The sequence below is a fragment of the Pyrgilauda ruficollis genome, unplaced genomic scaffold, assembly GCF_017590135.1.
Source record: "Pyrgilauda ruficollis isolate IOZ18807 unplaced genomic scaffold, ASM1759013v1 scaffold38, whole genome shotgun sequence".
NCBI classification, from domain to species: Eukaryota; Metazoa; Chordata; class Aves; order Passeriformes; family Passeridae; genus Pyrgilauda; species Pyrgilauda ruficollis.
Window position 1 is genome coordinate 1,263,865 of NW_024525267.1, and position 21,352 is coordinate 1,285,216.

The window sequence follows — 21,352 nt, forward strand, 5'->3', positions numbered from 1 at the left end:
CAAAACTGTGCTCCTTCATAGGTCTGCTGATACCTGCTAACCTTGATATTTTGCCTGCACATCTCTTCCACAAGTTTTACTGTCCTTTCAAGTGTCTCCCTTACAGCTGCAAAATCCATTCCAGGCCAATATTTTTCCCTCGACCCAGATTTTATTCCCTTTTAACCGTCTGTAACCACTGACTTGTCAGAAACCAGGTTACCTATATTTGTTCTATTTTGGGGAGTGAGGAGACAGGGTAGAACAACCAACAAGGCTTTTGAATTTATTTGGTATTTACTGACTGTAATATCTTTGAACATGTGCTATGTTTTCCTCTGTATCTGGGTAACATTCAATAAACTTTGCTTCTTGGCAAGGTATAGTTGGTAAAAATGACAAATAAGATGCAATCTAATATAATAAAGTGAAAGATAAAAATATATATAAAGCTAGCATAGTCATTTATTTTCTGTGAAAAGAATTGAAGAGATTGCTAGAGGAATTAACAAGTACATGGTGATTCTTTATTTTTCCCAACACACAAATACATTTTCAAAAAGTGTGCAGAAGGATGCTATTTCTTTTATTTTCAAGCAAAAGAGTTAATACTGCATTGTTTAAAAATCCACTGTAGAAAACATATGACAGCTTGGTGACCTTGGAAGTGATAGCAATGTCTTTAAGCAGTGGGAAATAGGGAACTGTAGATAGGGAGTACAAGGCACAGAGCTCTCCCTCTTTGCATCAAAAGAGGGTTTTAAAAAATATAACCTCATTCTTTCGTGCATTTTGCTGGAGCCAAATCACCTTAAGAAATCACTATTTGATCAAGAAGTCCACAGCTAAGTATAGGATCACCTCATTCAACAGATCTATGTCCTCTGAGCTACAAAGAATAGCAAATAATAAGTTTATAGAATTCTGCTTTCTTATTTAAATAGTATATAATGGCAACACTACTATTTAGCAGAGAAGTGTTTGGAGGTATGTTAATGACCACAAGAAAATTTCAAACCTCCATAATGTGCTTTAATCACCAGCTGGAGATCAAAAGCCACCATGTGATTTTATACAGCATGGGCAGCTTCCAGAACTGCCTTACATGGAAAGAGATCAATGGTAAAATTGGTAGATACAGCAAAGCTTTGCAATAAAAGCGTTTTATGTATCTTGTTCAAAGTATTTAAGTGCCTTTTAGATCACTGATTGAACCATAGACATTATAAAGTGGAACCTTTTAATACCAAAATAAATTTGCAGAGTAAAATTCCATTACAGGAAAAAGCATTGCACTGCAACAGGACAGATAATAATTCTTTCACATGTAATGGAATATATGAAATGTTTGATGATAAACAGAAGTTCTTTGTGCCGTTACAGTTGGATCCTATGCACTGCTGTTTGTGTGCATGTGAGTGAATCTGCAGTGTAGGATATACAGTGCCCCCAGATAAAATGCATTTATACCTATAAATATCACTCTAACTGGGATGGGGGGAGACACTTCACAGTGAAGACAATTCAGTCATTTAAGTAGAGGGAAACTGCCTATGCATATGAGTTTGGACCTTGACCAAAGAAAACATAGAAATGCTTTAGAAACTCATAAAAGTCCTTTAATTTGGATTAATTTAATGCACTTCAAGCAAGCTCTCATCTTAGAAGCTTCAACTTATTTAAAATTATTTCCTTTAACAGCTTCAAATCATGTGTCTGTTAGCATCACAAAACTGCCAGGAAAAAAGTGAAACTTCCAATGGATCTTACTGTGTAGCTTTCCTTTCACCAATTTTCATCATGAGTGTTTTCATCAATTCTTCTAATACTTCATCCCCTTGCTGCTGAATTATTGGGTACTCTGTAGAGACTGGATCTCTTCTACCCCATATTCCATTCCTCTCTTTAACAAATTAACTACTCAGGAAATGAATACAGATGATATTTTAAAAGAGCTGCAAGATTTAAAAGTATTTTCCTGCCTCAGCATCTTAATTTTGAATTTAAAATGTTTTGAAAAGTACCATCAATAATGTCTTTTTAATTAATAATATAGAATTAAGAGTCAAGTAAACCAGGTCTTTGAGATTTGTTACAAATTTCCTTTATCACTTTTTTTCAAGCTAAACAAACTTTACTCAGCCCCTCTGTGTCTGATTCTTCATTTGTAATGAGAGGTAAATATTTATTTTGCTGAAGTGATTCTTTATTAAGTTCTTTAGGAAATGGACCCAAACAAAAGCCAATATTGTACCTTTATTTGGTGAGGAAAACTAAGATGATATCTCATGGGGAACTTTTTAGACAGATGTGTAGTAACTTCACTGAGTAAATAAAAAGTCTCATCAAATTGATTAAGTATTCAAAGTAACAGTTTCATATTCACTGCATTCTGAAGGAATTAATAAACAAAAATTTTTATTTCTTCCCAAAAATACGAAAATTAGTCTAATTTGTAAAGACACCTGGAAAGATTGGCAAAACCAGTTTTGTTCCTATCTACCTTTAACAGCACCCAGACACAATCAGATATTGTACTAGTCTCCTAAAATACACACAGGCTCTGAGGTTACTGGGTAGATAATTTTACATTATCTTGAAATGTATATTAATGGATAAACAAGACAACTCTGAGGAGTGCCATACTGATATTCTTAGAGAATAGTGATTACTCTTTTAAAGCTTAATAAAAGCACATTAGATCAAAAAAGCCACCGCCTTAATTTAAACCTTAATTTAATTTATAAAACTTCTTTCCTCTGAGGAAAATAGTGTGAAATGTGAATGGGAGGACATGAATTAAGTTTACAGTGAACGCATTTTCCCCTTAGTGTCAATATATTCCCACTGCAGGACAACAAGGGGATATGATGGGAAGTGTAATTCCTTATACACCAGAGTAGGGGCACAGTGGGTGCATGGCAACAAAAGGCTCTGAATCAAAAACTCGCTCCTCGGGAAGTGATCATACCACTGCTCTTTTTCAGCCTGTTTATGGACTCTGACCACAAGGTTTTTAGCAAAATCTTCTGTGGTCTAGCCATTCATGAGGTCTGCAATTTGAATACTGTGATTATTTTTTGATTCAGTAACCATAATCTCTACTCCCATCTGTGGTCTTCAACCCCCAGTTAGGACAGCTGAGTGTAGTGCATGTGTACTCTTTTATAGAGTAGCTGGGGTGGTACAGTCTCCTCACTCATTTGGGAATTGTTTTTTAATTAATTAACTAATTTTTAAAATTACCTTTTGTGGTTTTAATGCATTGTGTGTAGTATGACATGGTGTTTCTGCAATGTATATGCATTTTTCTTCTCATTTTGCAAAGTAGAAAAATAAAGATTGCAGAAAGAGAACATATACTGGAATTATAAGACATTTAATTCTATAATTTTTGGAAGAATGGAAATGTGAAGAACATAATTTACTTTAGAACTTGAAACTACCTTCTATTAAATAAAAATGTGATTCACATGTAGGACTGGAATGTTTAATACATTTCTCATTTAATTTTCTCTATCAGCGTCTTAAAATGGTTTCATGATCTCAGTAATTCAGTACTAAAGAGGATGGTACTGCAAGTGAAATGCTATCATGTCTGGTAGTGTTCTTCTCTCAGTTCAAACAAACTTTTGGTCTTTCCTATGAACATATTTCCCCAGAACATACAGAACAGTTCAGATTCTTGAACATCTCTAGTAGCACCTAATATTTCAAAAATACATTTCTAGTATTCTTCATGTAGCCCAGGTGGTTAAGGAAATCTTTGTAAATACTGTCATGATGAACATACCACAGAATGACAGTTCTTTGTTTGAACAAAGATAATAGATTGGTACTATTTAATACCTCTCAAACTGCAGCATGTCAACACAGTGACCATGATTTTCAAAGGCCTTTTTAACAGCTTGAAACACCCAGTAAATTCACAAAACAAAATCATTGTCCTTTTATTTTCCTGCCACATGCCCTAAATTGCCTGGTTTGCCATGTCTTTCGTCTTCTGCTCCTCCCTCTCCCTTCACAGCTCGGCAGAATCAGGTGCAGACATGCGGACATTTGCGCCTGGCAATGGAAGGAGGAGGAATCACCGTCTCTGGAGGTGTTTAAGGAAAAGCTGGGCTTAGTGCCCTGGTCTAGTTCACCTGGTGTTGTCCATAGGCTGGACTCGATGATCTTTTCTAACCTAACTGATCCTGCGGTATCAGCTTGACAAAGGCCTTCCCAAACTTATTGCAGCGTAAGAAACCAAGGTTTCTTCTAACTCTCAAAACTGTTTCACTGAGAAGAGCTGTGAAGCACTGGAACAGGCTGCCCAGGGCAGTGGTGCAGTCACCGGCCCTGGCAGTGCCCCACAAACGCGGGGAGGCGGCACTCAGGCACGGCTGAGCGCGGCACACGGCTTTTAAAGGCGCTCTCCAACCCAACCGCCTCCAAGACCGTGAAAGACTTCAGCTCTTGGCCCATCTCGGGCCGCGGTGCCTCTTGGGAAGTGTAGTCCGTGTCGGACCCTCCTGCGGCCACTTGCTGAGGCTACGGACTATACTTCCCAGCAGGTACCGCGACCAGGGAGGGACGGAGGCGGAGGGCCGCGCTCTGCGGACCAATGGGCGCGGGCGATGCTGGGAGGTGGCGCCGGGGCGGGCGGGCCGCCGGGGGCCGCGGGCAGTGCGGGAATTTCGGACCGGGAGGAAGGAGCGGCGCCGGGCCCGCTCGCGCAGGAGGTACTTGGAGCCAGCGGCTGCTCTGGGGTGCAGATGTTTGGGGATTTTTTTTTAGGAGGCGAGTTTTGGGGCACTGTTTCGCATCTGTTTCGCTGTACCGAGCATCCCCGGCCCTGCTGGCGGATTGCGGGCGGTTTTCCCCGCTTCCCTCGCGGAGGAGGCCGGTGGTACCGCGGGGGCCCGCCCGAGCCTGGTTCCTCCCCAAGGACAGGGAAGGCGCCTTCCCTTCACTTCCCGTCCCTCTCCCGGCCAGGGAGGGAAGGGAGGCAGTGGGGCCGAGCTCCCACAGTTTCCCCCGTGGGGTCTGGGATCCGCCTTTCCCGGCTGTGCCTCCAAAGCTGCCTTCGGTGGCAGCGGCCTAAATTGTTTTACTTCCTGGTTTTTTGGAGTTTTTTAGAACTAAAGCCAGGCGGAGGAGCTGAGTAAAAGCTATGCTCTGCGCCACTTTAGAGGTTCGTCACCTTCGGGATTGTCTCGGTGTGGCATCACCTTGGCTGGGAGGCATTCCTGAGTTTTGCTTTAAAGTAAACTTTTTTTTTTAATTTTTTTTTTTTTTTTTTTAATAAAGGCCTACAAATCGTAAAAGTCTGCGATTTTAGGGTCAGGGAAGGCCTGGTGTGTAAGAATTGGGCTAAGCTGGTTTCTGTCATTGGTTGTGGTTTTTCTTCACTTCCTTTTTTTTGCTGTTTGCCTTCCTTGTTTGAGACTTCAGCAGTTGCAGACAGGGTGAACTCTGTTGTTCTCTTTGGTTTTCAATTTGTGCTTAAGCACTGTAAGAACTATAGGCTTTTATTAATTTATAGGGAATCCATGGACCCTTTTTATGGCTAAGAAAAATACAAAAGCTGTTGTGAAGCTTCATATAACTATTACTGTATTAAAGGGATTGTGTCATCATCTGTAGGAACCAGCTGCCCACTAAATTCTTGGGGATAATCCCTAAGTGAGGTAGGATTCCTGATGAATTTCAGAGCTGACGATTTCTATACAGTGTGCTAAATTATCAAAAAACCTTTAAGTGTCTCACTCACATGTATCAGGTATTTGCAGTTTGTGTGGAGGTCAGGTGATTTGGAGTGACATGATTTGGTACCTTACAGTGCTCACCGGTTTTTATTGCAACAACTGAGTGATGATTAAAATTTTCAACAGAACCTTAAATAACCTTACATTTAAAAAAGTAATGTATTATTGAGAAAGCAATTTGAAATTAGTAGCACAGTCATTCCACTTGTAAATGACTGTTTCCTACCTCTGGACAAGCTGCATTCTAAAATATTAAGTCATCTTGGTTTGTTTAGCAGAAAAAGGAGAAAAAGGCATTTCCTTGGGTAACTATGGTGCTGTTGTGGTTACATATTTCTCAGTAGTTGTCCATTAATGGCATTTATTAATTTTGTCTAAAAATAATTTTTATTTCTTGGGAGAGAACTGTAGTGCTTCTTCTTGTGTGAGTGCCATTAACTGTCCAGTATCTTAATCAGGAACTTAGATTGGAGAGGTTTTCACAGACAGTGATCAGCCAGTCACAGAATGTTTGATTTATTCAAGAAAGTCTTTGTTCACTGTTTACCTCACCTGGTGTGACAAGTCACCAGCATATCAGTTATTTTTTGTGTTGTGCCTCCCATGAAACAGCTCTACAGTTTTCTGGAGTTTTTAAGTGTCATGTTCTTTCTTCCCTACTCCTTGAGCAAAATTTTAGTTTTGTTTTCTCCTTGTGTTGATTTTTTTTTTTTTTTTTAGGCAGACATGGATTTCTTACTTTGACTAATGAGCAGTTTTAATGATATACAGATTTCAGGTCTTGCTGGAACTACCTGCTCCTCTAGGAGCATAGGTCACCAGCATGCCTTCTTCGGGCTGGCAATGAAAATACATCCTACTAACATAAACAACTGTAAAAATTAAAATTTCCAGAGAATGAAAGAGGAAGATCAGGAAGCAACCAGTATAACTTGACACATAGCAGAAATTCCTTCAAAATAAATTTGTTTTGTATTCATTTCAGAGTTTTGTTGATAATGAATGGCAACAAGAATTGAGAAGTGGCTATTCATATTTATTCTAGGAGTTCAAGTATCGCTTAAGTAGCAGTCGTAGCAGGCAACATTTGTAAAGATAACACCACTGATATGCAGACAATTTTGCATCAATAGTGCTATCTCAAGTACAGTGTATTCTGTTTCTTCCAAGATGTTTTATTAGGTAGAAGCCTTTGTAGTACTAAGAGGCTTCTGGAGAGAGTTTAGACAAATAGACTTCTGTTATTCATACTTCTTCGTAGGAAAATCTTTGTTTTGAGCACATTGTAGCAACATAAAATGCTGCTGTTTACAATCGTGCGCCTTGAATATTGTTCTTGTCAGGCACCTTAGCTAAGTAGGGTCAGGTCTGACACTTGAATGATAGTACAGTACTTGACATCCATGGCACTGTTTCCAAGGACTTTGGCATGATTGCAGGAACTAATGAATTAAACTTTACAATACCTGTGGATAGAAAATATTTCCTTTGTTGATAGAAAGAAGTATTGAGAGGAAAGTTTAAAATGTTTTTTTTTTCTTTTTGGAGGGATGGTGGTAAATTTTTAGAAGTGATTTTAGGGAGAAGTAGATGGTTTTATTCCAGTTCTGCAGTGTACAGTAGACAGCTCTATGTCAGGTTTGGTGGTGCATAAGTTTCCTGACAAACCCCTTGTGTTTAATGTATTATGATTTGAAAAGCATATAGAATGATAGAATTTGTACTCAATTTTAATTGTCTTTTAAAAGTTTTTTTATCATGTTTTTTTTTCTAGTTCTATCTTTTCATGTAGAAAATTTCTGCTGTGTCCAGATGTCTTTAGTGTCAATCAATAGAAGATATGTGAATGGATTTATCCAAATAAATGTGGAAGCGTGTACAGCCATTGCTTAAATATTTCCTTGGGTAACAGCTTTTTTGCAAGAGATTGAGTGCTTAGTATTGTGCATGCTGCCCATTGCAAGCGATCAGTGTTTGGCACCTATGGCCTGCTGATAGTTTGACCAACTTGTAAGTAGGCACAGTGCCATGTTAACAGATGGGTATGAATACAGACAGCCAAGAAACCATGTATGTGTATCTAGTGTATTTGTTAAGGGCAGGGTTCCCAGCTGGGGACGTTCAAACTTATGTCCATTTTGAATTTTTGCTTTTATGGATAAAGGGAAGTTGTTGTTAACAATTTTTTTTTTTAAATAAATACCTTCAGGCATACAATTATTGACCATGTTAAACAAAATAAGCGGGGGTGTGGAAGAAGAGGGAAGCACCAGCTCTTCCTTTGATGCTCTTGAGGAGCTATTTTAAGTAAATTTAATTCCTTTTTAAGCAAGGCTGCTATCAGGAGTCTCACTGTGAATGTCAAAGATGTGGAGTGTATCAATAGGTTTGTTTCACAGGCTTGCTAGCCTTATTGTAAGAGAGGCTACAAATTTTCTTTTGTGAGCAACAATCTGTCCAGCATTCAGGCACCTAATTGCCTCTGTCCAAGTCTTGCTCCAATTATTTGTAGTAACTCAGAGATCAAGGGGGTGAAGTCCTTCGAGGCCTCTGCATGGTTCTTATATTGACAGTAAGTGATTTCTTAGCCTGAGGACAAGTATGCTCATTTTGGGTACATTTTGGTATCCTGCAGATGACAGTGTGTGTGATCTTGTCCCACATCTGAGTCACTGGGCAATGCTGCTGATTCTTGCACTTTCTTGCCTTATCTGAGTCAGCTTTGGGGCTCCAGACTTCTGGTTTATTTCATTAACACTTCTAATCATTTCAGTCTGCCCTTTGTTTTAATCCATTTCCTGATTTAGATGGCCTGTGAAGCTGCTTAAAGGTCTGTAGTGATCTTCCTGGCCTGCTCTTTTAAGTGATATCAACACGTGGGCTTTTCTACCACTGTTCCTTCTGACACTTTGACACCATTTCTTTCTCATTGGTATGGTCTTATCTGAGCTGGCTGGAATTGTCTTTGGTGCTTGAAAGTCTCATTTTTCTCCTGTAGAAAATCTGGAGGAAGGATCTTCCTCCAAGACAGTAAACTATGTATCACCTTGAAGATTAAAAAAAAAAAGAAAGACAAAGGGATGTAGAGAGCAGTTTCTTGAAGAGACTATGGATAATGATGTGGGTAAAGCTAGTGTTAAAATTTATGTGTAAGATGTCTCTTGATAGTAGGGAAGAATGTTATTGTATAGAAGTGGAGATATGGAAAAGTAATGAACAATTAAAACATCCTGTTTTGTGATAATGATAAAGCTTGTGCAACGTAGGTATTGGTAAATACCAATATCTTCCTGTGATGTGAGTGTTTCATAAAAGTGTTTTGTTGAAGTTTCTCATTTAGATACAAGTAATGTATTCAGATGTGGTTCCATGACACAAAGATTCTTCACAAATTAACAAGGACCCCAAAAAGGAAGAACTTTGGCCTGGAATGATGCACCTTCTTTTCTGTATTTATGCATGTATTGAGTGACTGTGATGTCTGGAGACTGCTTGCTGCCAGAGTCCATTACTCTCTGACTAGGTTCTTTTAGATGTTCCCTGTATAAAGGATGTAATATTTAATATCAAATTTACTTATTTGAAGATAGTGGATGCTATGTGAGATTTCTGATTTAGGAGAGTGTTATAAAATACACTTAATACAATTATTAAGTTACACTTGGCAAAATACAGCAATTGCAATACACAGTTCAGTCATGGTACTGGTGTGATTCTCATTACCAGTCTCTGTAGTATGTGGTTTTTTACAGCTAAGAGGAATTCCTCATATTACTGCTGAAGACTTGTGGTTTTTCAATATGCAAGTTTAACTCTAGGAAAACTGATGAGCTTTATTTCATAAATTTACTTTTATCTAAGTTTAGACCTGTGATTTTTTAGGAGTGATTGAATGTGATAGATTCTGAGATCTTTTTAGCATGTATTATACAAGGTCTTATTATAAGTTTCTCCTGTGAAGATTTTTGCTGTCAAATTTTTTTGTGATGCCTGGAAAAATTAGTTGTTTCTCACTTTTAATTCATACCAATGAAACTGCTTACTGAATTTCTTTTCAAGCATCTTTGTAGTAACAAATTAGGGTTTAAACAACCCATTCTTTTTTGTATTTCTAACAGATTTCTATGTAAAATAAGTTGGATCAACATGTAACCTATTTTTTAAAAATTATTTTTCCTTCCCTTCACTTTCTCTAGGGAAAATGCCAAATAAGAAAACAGCTGGAAAAAGAGCCCCTTCAAAAACAAAACTTGCTGAATTGTTTGGTCTGGGGGAGGTTCTAGCAGACACATCAAGAAAAGAATGGAAATTAGGTGTCCCTGTAGGGGAGGGAGGCTTTGGACGCCTGTACCTTGGTAAGTATAGCTATCTTTGATCATTCTTTAAAATGGAGAGTAGATCTTTATCCCTTTTCAAAACAAAAGTTGACCCTAAGTTAGAAATATGAATACAGAATAGTGTCTTTACATGATGTTTTCTGCTAGAACCTTAGCTGGGGTCATGGTGTTGGAAAAAAATGATGGAAATAGACAAATGGTCACTTTAAGCACTAGTTTTATGAGTTTCCAGTGGTAGTTTATTCTTTTTAAAAATCAAAATCTTTATTACTTTTTAGCAATGGAAAGGACAGTTTAGTATTTATTTCAGTTTGAATTTTGGTCTGGCTGAACGACTGGATTTTTGCATTATTGTCTTTATAATGATGAATTCTGAACTGAAACTGTCAGTGCATATATCTGGAGGCTACTGGTCAGCCAATACTTGGACTGGTTTTCACTTTGTTATTGCTTTTATTTTTTCATTGCCTTGTGAACTTCTGGCATGCAATATACTTTTTTTTTTTTTTTTTTTTTTTTTTATGTAACCAGTGCTAAAAACAAATCAAAATGTTGAATTTTACAGTTTAGAGCCTCAGTTCAGGACTTGTTTTGCAATTCTGTTGTAAGGAAAACTTCTAAAAGTGAAATAGTGTTCCATACTTAGTAGCTCTTTCACTTGGACAGATGAACAGATAAGAGAGGTCTTGAGACTTTTCTGCTTCATTGCCCCTAGACATTTTTCAACAATTCTGAAGGGATGAAAGTTAATGTGAACATTATAATATAGTCTTCCTCATCTTGGGGAAAAGGTTGTGCTGGATTCATACTGAGTTGGAAAACAGGAAAAAAATCTGTCCTGCTTTTAAAATGAACAGACTGCGGCATAAGTGGGTTAAGGAGAAAAAACAGGACCAGTGGGTGGCTTTTTGCCAAAGAAGCTTTCAACTTCTTACTCAGCCTCACTCAATGAACTACTAAATTTACTGGAGTTCCAACTCACTCGAATTCCTGCTTCGTTCAAGCCAAAGCTTGCTCTCTGCTTCCCCATCATTTGCACAAAGCTGTGACCCTGACTGTTCCTGCACTTTGTACTTGCCTAACTTGATGTTCTTCATATCTGTATCTTCTGTCACAAATACCAACAACTTAGTAGCAACAGAAGGTCACTTTTGGATACATGACATGGCAGCATGGAATTTATTTTTCTTCTTTATGTTGACAAATGTGTATGTTTATAATAGTCCTAGAAAGCAAAAGAATCACTACTGAATAGGAACAAGTTACTGGATAAAAAAAAAAAAAGAATGCCTTCATTTAATAAACAGTCTGTACTCCTCAAAAAAAAGGGAGAATGCAATATCTGTATAAAGTAGCCTTCACATATACATATGTTATTCTCTTACAGGTAAGGCTAAGGTACTGCTCTATGTTTATGTCAGCACCTAGTTACTTTGTTGTATGTTTGTCCATCCTGCATAACAAGTGAGTGTATGCTGTGTGACAGTTTCCTGCTACTAATAAAAGCTTCCTTTTTAACAGCTGATGTTAACTCTTCAAAGGCCGTTGGCAGTGATGCCCCTTATGTTGCGAAAGTGGTAAGAGAGCATTTGAATCTTTACTTCACAACTTGATAATATTTGTTCTAGAATAGAATGTGTAATTGGAAACATCTTCTGAAAATAATGGAATTGCCAAGTGCTGTTTAAAATAAAAGCGTGGGGCTACAAAGGAATGTTGCTGAGAATTGGGACTCCTGTGTATGAGGAACATCATAATAGAACATCAGTGGAGTTGAAAAGGATCCATGAAATGGATCAGATTCTGTTTCATTTGCTTCCTATGAACAACACAGATATCACCAAATGAATGAAATCTGTCTAGCTTTTGGAGAATTTCTGTGGTTCAGCAGTGGGTCTCTGAACTGTTGCTCATCACTGGATATTGATAAACTGACAGATGGATTGTGACCAGAAACAGCAAAACTTTAATTCCTGTGGTCTCCAAAAAGTTTTTTCATAAAAATGTTTTTTCATAAACCACATACATGTTCTAATTTCTATTGAACTAAAATAACGCTAATTATTAAAAAATAATTTTTAAACCTAATCATTAGAGAGAAGAAACAGCATTGTTGATAGTTTATTTTTGGCCCATTGTAGCAAATAATCAAATTCTTCTTATTACTTGAAATTTTCTTATGGTTTTAGTAAAAAAAAAAGAGTTATTTACTTGGATATGGCTATTTCTCTTCCTAAGGTATAAAGTATTTTTTCTTAAATTTTGCCAGAGTATTTTGTATAGATATGGTAAGATCTTAAAAAGTCTTAATAAAAAAACAAGGGAATATGGGAATAGTCATAGGAGATCCAGGCCCTTAATTTTCTTGGTGATGATTCTGTTCCTGCAATAAAAGTAAATACCAGAGAACTGTACAAGAACTTCACAGTGTAAAAGATTAGTTTTTCAGTGCAGTTCAGAACTGCACTGTTTTAACATTTTATTTATTAAGCTATATGATGATTCTGAAATACCTTGTTGCAGTAGCCAACCACTTTGTGTATATGTTAGTGCTTTTAACATTTGTTCCTGAACTATAAGGTTAGGTTAAATTAGAGTAAAATACATTTTGGTTACTATGTGCCTTTAATCTTGGTATTTACATCTGCTGACTAAAGGGAAATTCTAGAATACTGGTTTTGATCTATTCAGACACCCCAAGGTACAGTTTGTGATGACCCTCCCTCTGAAATGTTTTCCCTTGCTGAAAAAAGCAGTGCTTGCTAAGCAATTGTCAGACTGCCACACTCTCAACATCGATCTGCTGCTCCTGCCTTAGGTGATTGTGGGCAGGAATTCCAGACACACCAGGAGCCCCAGCCTGCAGTTGTGTGATGGCCAGCCTGTCCTCTTGAGGGTGGGGGTGTCCATTGTGCATCTGTTTCAGAGGCAGATAGCAGCAGTGGCTTGTCTGGGAGAGGCAGTGGCTTCTAATTACTGGCTCCTGCTGAGTTTGGACTGATCAGGAAGCAGAGTGCCATTTAACTTCCATGGAGGAATCTGGTTTGACTTGCTGGGAGAGCCATCAGATATGCATTACTTTATGCTGTGTGTAATTGCTATTACCCTCATTTCCTGAGCTTGAAACCCTTCCATCTTCTCTCCACCTTGGGCTCTTAATGTAAGAGTTGCCCCAGCTTTTGGGTTGCTCCTGTGCTAGATTCACTTTTTTGCAGCATTTTGTAAATACCTCCATTGCTAATATCCCAGATGACTACTCAATTTTAATTTGACTTTCATAATTTTGTCTTTATGGCAATAAAGAGTAGCCCCAGTCTTTGTGCTGGCTTCACAAATGACCCATAACATATTATGTCTCTACAGTCTGGGATAACACAACTTCGGATAAGAGCCCATTTTCTGATGCCTGGGTGGATTCTAGTTTTTCCATCAGCTGAAGCAAAGTGCTTAACAGCTTTGAACAATTATTAGTGTTTAACAAAATATGTGCTTCTATAGTAACGTTCTTCAAATTAAGCTATTAAAGCAGGATGGAAATTGGCTTAGTCTTTGACATATCCTCATAGTATTGATGTCTGAGCAGTATGAAATGAATCACAGTTTTTATTCAAAAAGAAATGCTTTTTAACATGTGGACTTTTCAGATGTCATTGTTCAGGAGTGGATGCAGGGTTTAATTACACTTCATTACATTGCTGACTGAAAAAGATCAGAATTCTTAAATCACTACTTGAAGTTTGTTCGGTTTTGACATGTACTCTGTAATCTTTCATTATGTTATCTTTTTGAATAAGAATTTAATTTCAGTTTTATAAGTCATGTATTTAGAATGACCCTGGGCATAAAGCTGTAGAAATTTGTGTTTGCACTCCTTCTGGACTACTATGGCAAATATTGGATGGTGTGTAAGCTTTTTTAGCATCATATATGCATTTATTTATGTGTAGGTAGAATTAATGGTATTGTGGGAAAACACCTTCATAGTCCACATAAAGATCTAGTCTATAGTTGAATCATTCACCCATTCTCCAAGTATGAAAAGATAGCAGATTTTTCTTTCTGACCAGAGAAAGAGGTACATTTTCAGCACTGAGGCATAAATATTTTTGGAATAATTTATTTATGGATAAAAAATGTAAGAACTTCTAATGCCTACTTTTTTTTTGGCTGTATTTTAGTAGGAGAACAACATTGTTGAAATCCATGTAAACTAAATTAAAATTACATATAAGAATTAATATTCTAATAAGTTAGGGTATTAATAGATAATGCTACACACAATCAAGTGAATAGGTCAAGTAATGTGTGTGTTTGAAATAACTGCAATAGAAAAATCAATTTATTTTACCCTTCTTCTCTGCATATATAATCTCTGTATTGCTAATTTCTTGTCCATTGTGAATAAATAAACTAACTGTGAAAGTAAATTTGCAGGTACCAAAGTTTCTGTGTGTTGATCACACAAACTGTCTGATCTTTGGTTTTGGGTTTTTTTCTGGTTCCTCCTCACAAGGAGAGGCCAGAAAGCTGCCTTGGCTCCACTGTTTATCAGGGCAGTGCTGCTGGAGAAGGTGAGGTGGAGACAGGCAGTAGCTTTGTAATCGAGTGTCCAGGCCTAGGAGTGGTGCCCAGGCCGGGGGTATCTGCTCCCAGCGCGTCCCGTGTTCCAGCCCAGCCCCGAGCCCGCCCAGCAGAGCCCGCGGTCAGGGCGCTTTCAGCTCTGCATTGCTCCAGGGAGACTGCACAGCACTGAGCCTCTCTTAGCTCCGTGTTACACTCTGCCCTGTAGCAATTGGCTGAATCACTACATCTGTATTTAAAAGTTAAAATTAAACCCATTTAAGATTGGTGTGTATCTAATGTCATGTGATTGTATTATTCTTGAGTTTCTCTGCCAGTAATTGCATACGCTTTGTTAGATATTCCAAAACGGGTATTTTCAAAGAGATAGAATGAATTTGGATATCTATGAGTAACTAGACAAAAATAAATTGCTTAAGCTCATCTCAAAATCAATTACTCAAAAATTACAAGAATTGAGATAATTTTTTTTAAACTTTTTTCTTTTCTGTGTTCTGGAAATGTAGAATCAAGATACTTGCCCATCTGCTGTTCTTGCAGTATTTCAAGTCTTTAGTGTTTTCATAGGAATTTCTCTCTTGAACTTTACTTGTAATACATGGTTCCCATAGTTTTGTCCCTTGAAAATCAAACTGAAATGTACTAAGTACAAGCTGTTTCTGAAATTGAAATAGGTGTAGTTCTAATAATTTAGAGAAATTTTGAAATCCTCTGTTATTTTTATCTTACTGAACTAATGCATGAAGGGAACAAAGTGCCTTATGTTCAATAAGAATTTAACTTTTGTTAAGTTTTTTTCATTGAATCATTTCAGGTGTTATTTTAACATCATTAAAGGCTACTACATGCAATCTAGCTATGATCTGGAGAATCTGAGATAACATTGTTTAATGTTCTCTGCTAAACTTCTGCCAATAATAGTTAATATTTCTATACATTTCAGTTCATTTCTTATTCTTTAGTCTTTTGCTGTGGGACAGTATTTTTTGATACCATTAATGTCAAGCCATTTATAATAAATATAGATTTTCGAGCTAAATTTCTTTTATAATAAGAAGATATTACAGTGAATTTATCAGCATCAGGTAGGGCATTTGAGGGAGAGTATGTTTTTATAGGGTGAATGCTTCAGCTTGTAGTAATTATTAGGCATTAACACAGCAGTTTTTAATGAATTTTAAATTGTCTTAAAGGAACCCAGCCAGAATGGACCTCTTTTTACTGAGTTAAAGTTCTACATGCGAGCTGCTAAGCCAGATGAAAGTAAGCAGTCTATTAAAATGTTTTTAATGACCTACAACCATTTATGAAAACAGAGCCTGTAGAAGTAAAGTAAGGTTGAACCTTGAGAATCTCTTTAGGTAATTTTCAAAATAATTTTTAAATTATTGAAATGGAATGTAGATATACAGTAAATTAGAGGTTTTTTGTAAGAAGTTCTTTGTAGTTCTGTTGGTAGTATTGTCTAAATTTAAACTTGAGTTGCATCCTTGTCCTTACAATGTACATGAGATTAACTTTCCTGTCTACTTTGCTTATACATTTCCATGAAATAAGCAGCTCACAGGTATGCAGAATCTGTAAGTGATGTGACTACTCCCTTTTTATGTAAGTCTCTACTCATGCAAATTCATGAACTTATCTTTATTTGTATTTTCAGTTCAGAAGTGGACTAAGTCCCATAAACTGAAATATTTAGGTGTACCAAGATATTGGGGTTCTGGCTTGCATGAAAGAAATGGAAACAGGTGAATATATCTTTTGTTGACATATATTGGAAGTTATTTCATCCACAAACATTATCTCTTTTAGCCTGAGTTACTTTACAAGGTGTATTTTCTGCTTATCTTCACGTTGTTAACTTCTGCTACAAATTTTCATGTGCATGGCAAGGTGTGTTTAGGGACTATATAAATAGATACATTTTGTTTGTATTCTGTTTGTTACTCCTGTTTGTGTTTGTTACAGTGTTTATAATTGAGATTTCATTTGTTGTGAGCATTACTGTAAAACAATGATGCTCTTTATGTATATGTGGTTTAGAAGCCTTTTGTATTGTAATTAAAACAAAGTCAATTTCTAATGTACAAGTCCTGGAATGATATGACTAAAGTTCTTGTTGTGTGCACTTAAAGTGTATTTTCACTCACAAATATTAAGGACTTAGTGCTCTCTAAAATCTCTTCTATTTTCCATAAGGATGGAGCTTTTTCTGGCTTAATATGTGAGCTGGAATAATTGCTAGTCTCATGTTAAATTTGTTTTAAGTCTAGGGATTGTTTTTAGTATTCTTCCATGCCAGGAAAGGTTTTTGTTACTTAGTCTTTAATGCTAATGCCTGCTTATGTAATAGTCTGTGTTTCCTAGTGGCCCTTCTCTAAACAGCTGTGCTGCAGAGGAGTTTTAGTAGTTTTCTGGCAGCTTACAGTAGGTCAGGCTGCTTTGTGTGCTCACTGCATAGAGCAGTCAGTGGGGATGCCTTAGTATGTCAGAAATATTAGCGTTTCAGTAGATCCTCAACTGTAAAACAAACCTAATGTAAAAACAAAATTCATTTTGATAGCAAAAGTAAATGTAACATTTTTTTAATCCTGCAAATAGAAGTGACTTGCATTCAGTGTTTAGTGCCTGAATTTTTTTAATATAACCAGTATGAACTCTCATAGTTCTAGAACCAGTTTGGCTATAGCAATGAATATCAAAATGCCTCTGGCAAGTGAGAGGTTTTTGTTATTAACAATAGGTCAAAAAAAGTTTTTAATAGACTTCAGTTAAGGAACATTGTAAGTGAACATGTTAAATCAGTTAGCCATTTATACAATCCAATAAATGTATTTTTGTAAGTAGATGATGCTTGGTTTTGCCTATAGTGAGTTACAATAGGGATGCTTTCCTCTGTGAGTACTTGTTATTTTGTTGCATAACTAGAATATAGAGCAGTTCTTTTGATAGATGAACATTTGAGTAGCTGATGTGAAAAAGGTAAGAATTGACGTACAGTGTTAAAAAATGCTGTATTTCAAGTATTTCCCACAGTTTCTTTTGAGAGAGAAATCACTAGTTTCACTCTTTTCAATCACTAGTTAGTACAGTTAACACGCAAATAAAAAATTTTCCCTAAGTATGATTCAGTATCTTTGCTGGTTTTTTGGCTTTGATTCTTTTTTTTCTCTTTGAATTTAGCTATAGATTTATGATAATGGACCGATTTGGCAGAGATCTTCAGAAGATGTATGAAGAGAATGCAAAGCAGTTTTCCCATAAAACTGTACTACAATTAGGCCTGAGAATAGTAAGTTTAAAAAATACATTTTGTTTTCTCAATCTGTCTTCCCTGTGTAAATGTCTCAGTTCAGTCCCACTTTTGTGCTGAGTCCAGGTCCTCTGGTGGGCAGACCTGGGTACTGCATTTACATGACTTTTGTTTTGTTAGCTTGATATTCTGGAATATGTCCATGAGCATGAATATGTGCATGGAGACATCAAGGCCTCAAACCTCCTTCTGAGTTACAAGAACCCTAATCAGGTATTTATGATACATTTTACTCCTCATGTTTTAAACCTATTTGACAACAATGAAAGTGTTTTGAACCTGTGAAATCTAGCAGAAGCTAATTTTTAAGAATGTATATGGTAACATTATTTCTGCTTGACATTTATATCTAGTTAATATTCTGTGATTTTTTAATGCCTTTTGCTGGACAGTTATCATTTGACTATTTGGCCTAAATAGTATTCTAGAGAAATTCTCAAGATTAAAAGAAAATTGACTCAAAAATAGGTATTTGCAGGTGGAAGCCTAAAATTATGTAGCACACTGGTAAATTATGTTTGCCTGTCTGCATTGTTACCTCTTTGCTTTGTTCAAGAAATCCATCAGATAAGTGTTCTGTTACTTGGAAAAATTGGTCTTTAAAGTGTTGATTGTTCCACTTGATTTATGGAAGTCTTTCATTTTTCTGCATTTTAAACTCTCTTTACTATTTAAACAATGCATATTAGAGTTTTAAATTACGGATTTGTCCTTGCTCAAATGTGAAAGATGTAAAATAGTAAGTAATTTCTGTTCTCTTAGAGTAATTATGTTGTTAGTGAGAAGTAGTAGTGTGTAGTATTGTTCAAATGGGTCAACTGACTTTAAAGAGGGTAACACAGTGAATGTGCTATAACTCTATGGACATTACTTTTTTTTTTTTTGCTTGTTACTTGGGTTTGTTTATAGTTTTTAAATCTAATTTTACTGGTAATAACTATTGTACTGTACTTGCCTTCTGTAGCAGCAAGAAATGACTTCCAGATCAGACTGCTTTGTGGAAAACAATGAAACCTAACTGACACATTGTTTTCAAATCATATGTGTTAAGATTAATAAAGTACTGAGAATCATTCACAGTTGAACAACTTGCCATTCTTAATATTTTCAAAGGAGTTATGAGAATGGTTGAGAGTTGCATTTATTATTTGTGTATTTTTTGTATTTATAGTTCTTTAACCTTCAAATGCTTTGTGGGAATTACTAGGTGTACTTGGTGGATTATGGACTTGCCTACCGATACTGTCCTGATGGAGTTCACAAAGTATATAAAGAAGATCCTAAAAGGTGCCATGATGGAACTATGGAATATACCAGTATTGATGCACACAAGGGTGTGGGTAAGGATGTAAAACTTTGCAAGAGGCATTTGCATATCCTTTTTTATAAATAAAAGACTTTAAAAAACTCAGTGCAACAAATAAATCAGGTTTTTGATTCTAAAAAAATGTTTTTCCTTTTTTTTTTGTTCTTTATGTGCTATGCTGGCATTTTTCTTTTTTTTTTTTTTTCTATTTACTAACTGTTACTAATTGTATTTTTAATGTAACTTTCTTAAGAGCTTCTTAATTTATAAAGATAAGAGGTTCAGCATATTGCTTTTTATTTACCAAGTAGAAATGGAATAGTGCTTGTGAGATTTTGATAGAAAAATAAGTCCTGGTTTTAGGAGAAAAGTAGTTGCTGTTATCAATGTGAATCATTTTAACTCAAAAAACTTAATTAATTATGCCTATAGTCACTGAACATCAAAAAACAAGCAGTGAGAAAAGGTTGAATGTGTAAAGGACAGGTTTATGTCTGATTAATCTTTGAGGATTTATAGTGAGTATCAACTTAATTTTCTTACTTCTTAAATATTGCTTTATTAGCATATGAGTGTTTTCTGCAAAAATAACAGTTCTTGAAAATTAGTATTATTATATAAATATTACATAAATATTATATAAATATTATATACTTGAGGATATTTAAAGCTGAACATAACCAAAGACAACTTGGTCTGCCGATTTATATTTCTAGTGTAGTCTGTGGTCACTATGTATGTGAATTGTTTTTTTTATGGGGGCTTATTTCTAGATGGAGGTTTTTGTGAAGGCTTTGGGATCTGATGTCATATGGTCCTTTGTTCAGTTTTCAGGCCATGTAAAATAATTCAGCATTGTAGAAGATTTTTGGGGGAGGTGGGGCTTCAGCACTTTTACCTTTTTATAGTTGAAGGGAAGTAAAAACTATTTTGAACTGAAAGTCAGTCATTTCACTAACTTGTTCTATTTTCTTCCACAACCTGAGTACTTAAAAAGCTTCCCAAATTGGGATAACTGCAGCATGTCATGTCTTTGAATAGAAGAAGTTGATAAAGGGCTTGAAAAAGAAGTGATCCTTCCAGATGTAGGAACAATATTTTTTTCCTTCCTAGCTTTCATGCTAAAATAAAGACATATGTAACAGATAAAGTAGCGTTAGCATTGTCTTAACATATTTATAAATTTGTTTATAAACTGTTAAGCTGTGTGTGCTTTATTAACTAATGTTATGGTTGGTTTTTTTGTATGTGCTTGTATATTTAGCACCATCAAGACGTGGTGATCTGGAGATCTTGGGTTACTGTATGATTCATTGGCTTAGTGGCCATCTACCATGGGAAGATAATTTGAAAGATCCAAATTTTGTCAGAGACTCAAAAATCAGGTGAGAAACTGTTTGTTTTCATTCTCTTTTGAGAATGAAAACGTCTTTCTGTAGAAATGCTTTGTACTTTGAGTATGTTCCCTTTTGGTGAGTAGCTCTTACTGTGTATACCTCCCATTTTCCTTTTATGTCTCCTGTATCCTTGACATATAATTATACTTCACTTGTTCTGCTGGCTTCTTTTGCGTGTCTGAGATGTTTATTTTTCCACCACAGTACTGGCACTTAGAATTGCCATGGTGAAGCCAAAAGCACTCTTAGCAGGATGCAGGTAACAATCAGTCATGCATTACAGGAAGAGAAGTGTGGAGTGTGAGTCCCTTTAACACCATGCTCTCATGTATGTGGCAGAAATGAAGGCTAAAGGGGAATCTTAAATGTCTTTGAGCATCATTCCAGCTCGAGCACTACTGTTATGGGATTTTAAAATTATTTTTGATTTTGTCCTTCAATCTCAATGTCAACATGCCTTCATCTTCCCCTCAGCCCAGGTCAGCCTTCTCTTTTCACATATTTAATATGAAGAGAGCTGTCCCAGCACAGCAGTTTCTGTCTCATTAACAAGTATTTGTTATTTGTCTTCCTTAGCATTGGTGTGTGAGGGTTGAAAATGGACCAGTTCTTTTTCTTCAGTCTTCTACTTGCTTTTGAGAATCAGAAACTGTTTCAGATGACCCATCTGGCATTCATCAGGTTCTGAA

General features: G+C 36.3%; 1 protein-coding gene across 1 annotated transcript in view; it reads left to right on the top strand.

Moving 5' to 3' along the window:
• The first annotated feature begins 4,634 nt into the window (after positions 1-4,634).
• Positions 4,635-21,352, top strand: part of VRK1 (VRK serine/threonine kinase 1) — a 30,827-nt gene continuing 14,109 nt past the window's right edge. Inside the window, exons 1-9 of the mRNA XM_041476404.1 lie at positions 4,635-4,703; positions 9,926-10,084; positions 11,588-11,643; positions 15,841-15,910; positions 16,308-16,395; positions 17,831-17,939; positions 18,081-18,173; positions 19,168-19,300; positions 20,531-20,651. Coding sequence (XP_041332338.1) covers positions 9,931-10,084; positions 11,588-11,643; positions 15,841-15,910; positions 16,308-16,395; positions 17,831-17,939; positions 18,081-18,173; positions 19,168-19,300; positions 20,531-20,651 — 824 coding nt within the window. The 5' untranslated portion in view covers positions 4,635-4,703; positions 9,926-9,930. The remainder of the gene's footprint in view (positions 4,704-9,925; positions 10,085-11,587; positions 11,644-15,840; positions 15,911-16,307; positions 16,396-17,830; positions 17,940-18,080; positions 18,174-19,167; positions 19,301-20,530; positions 20,652-21,352) is intronic.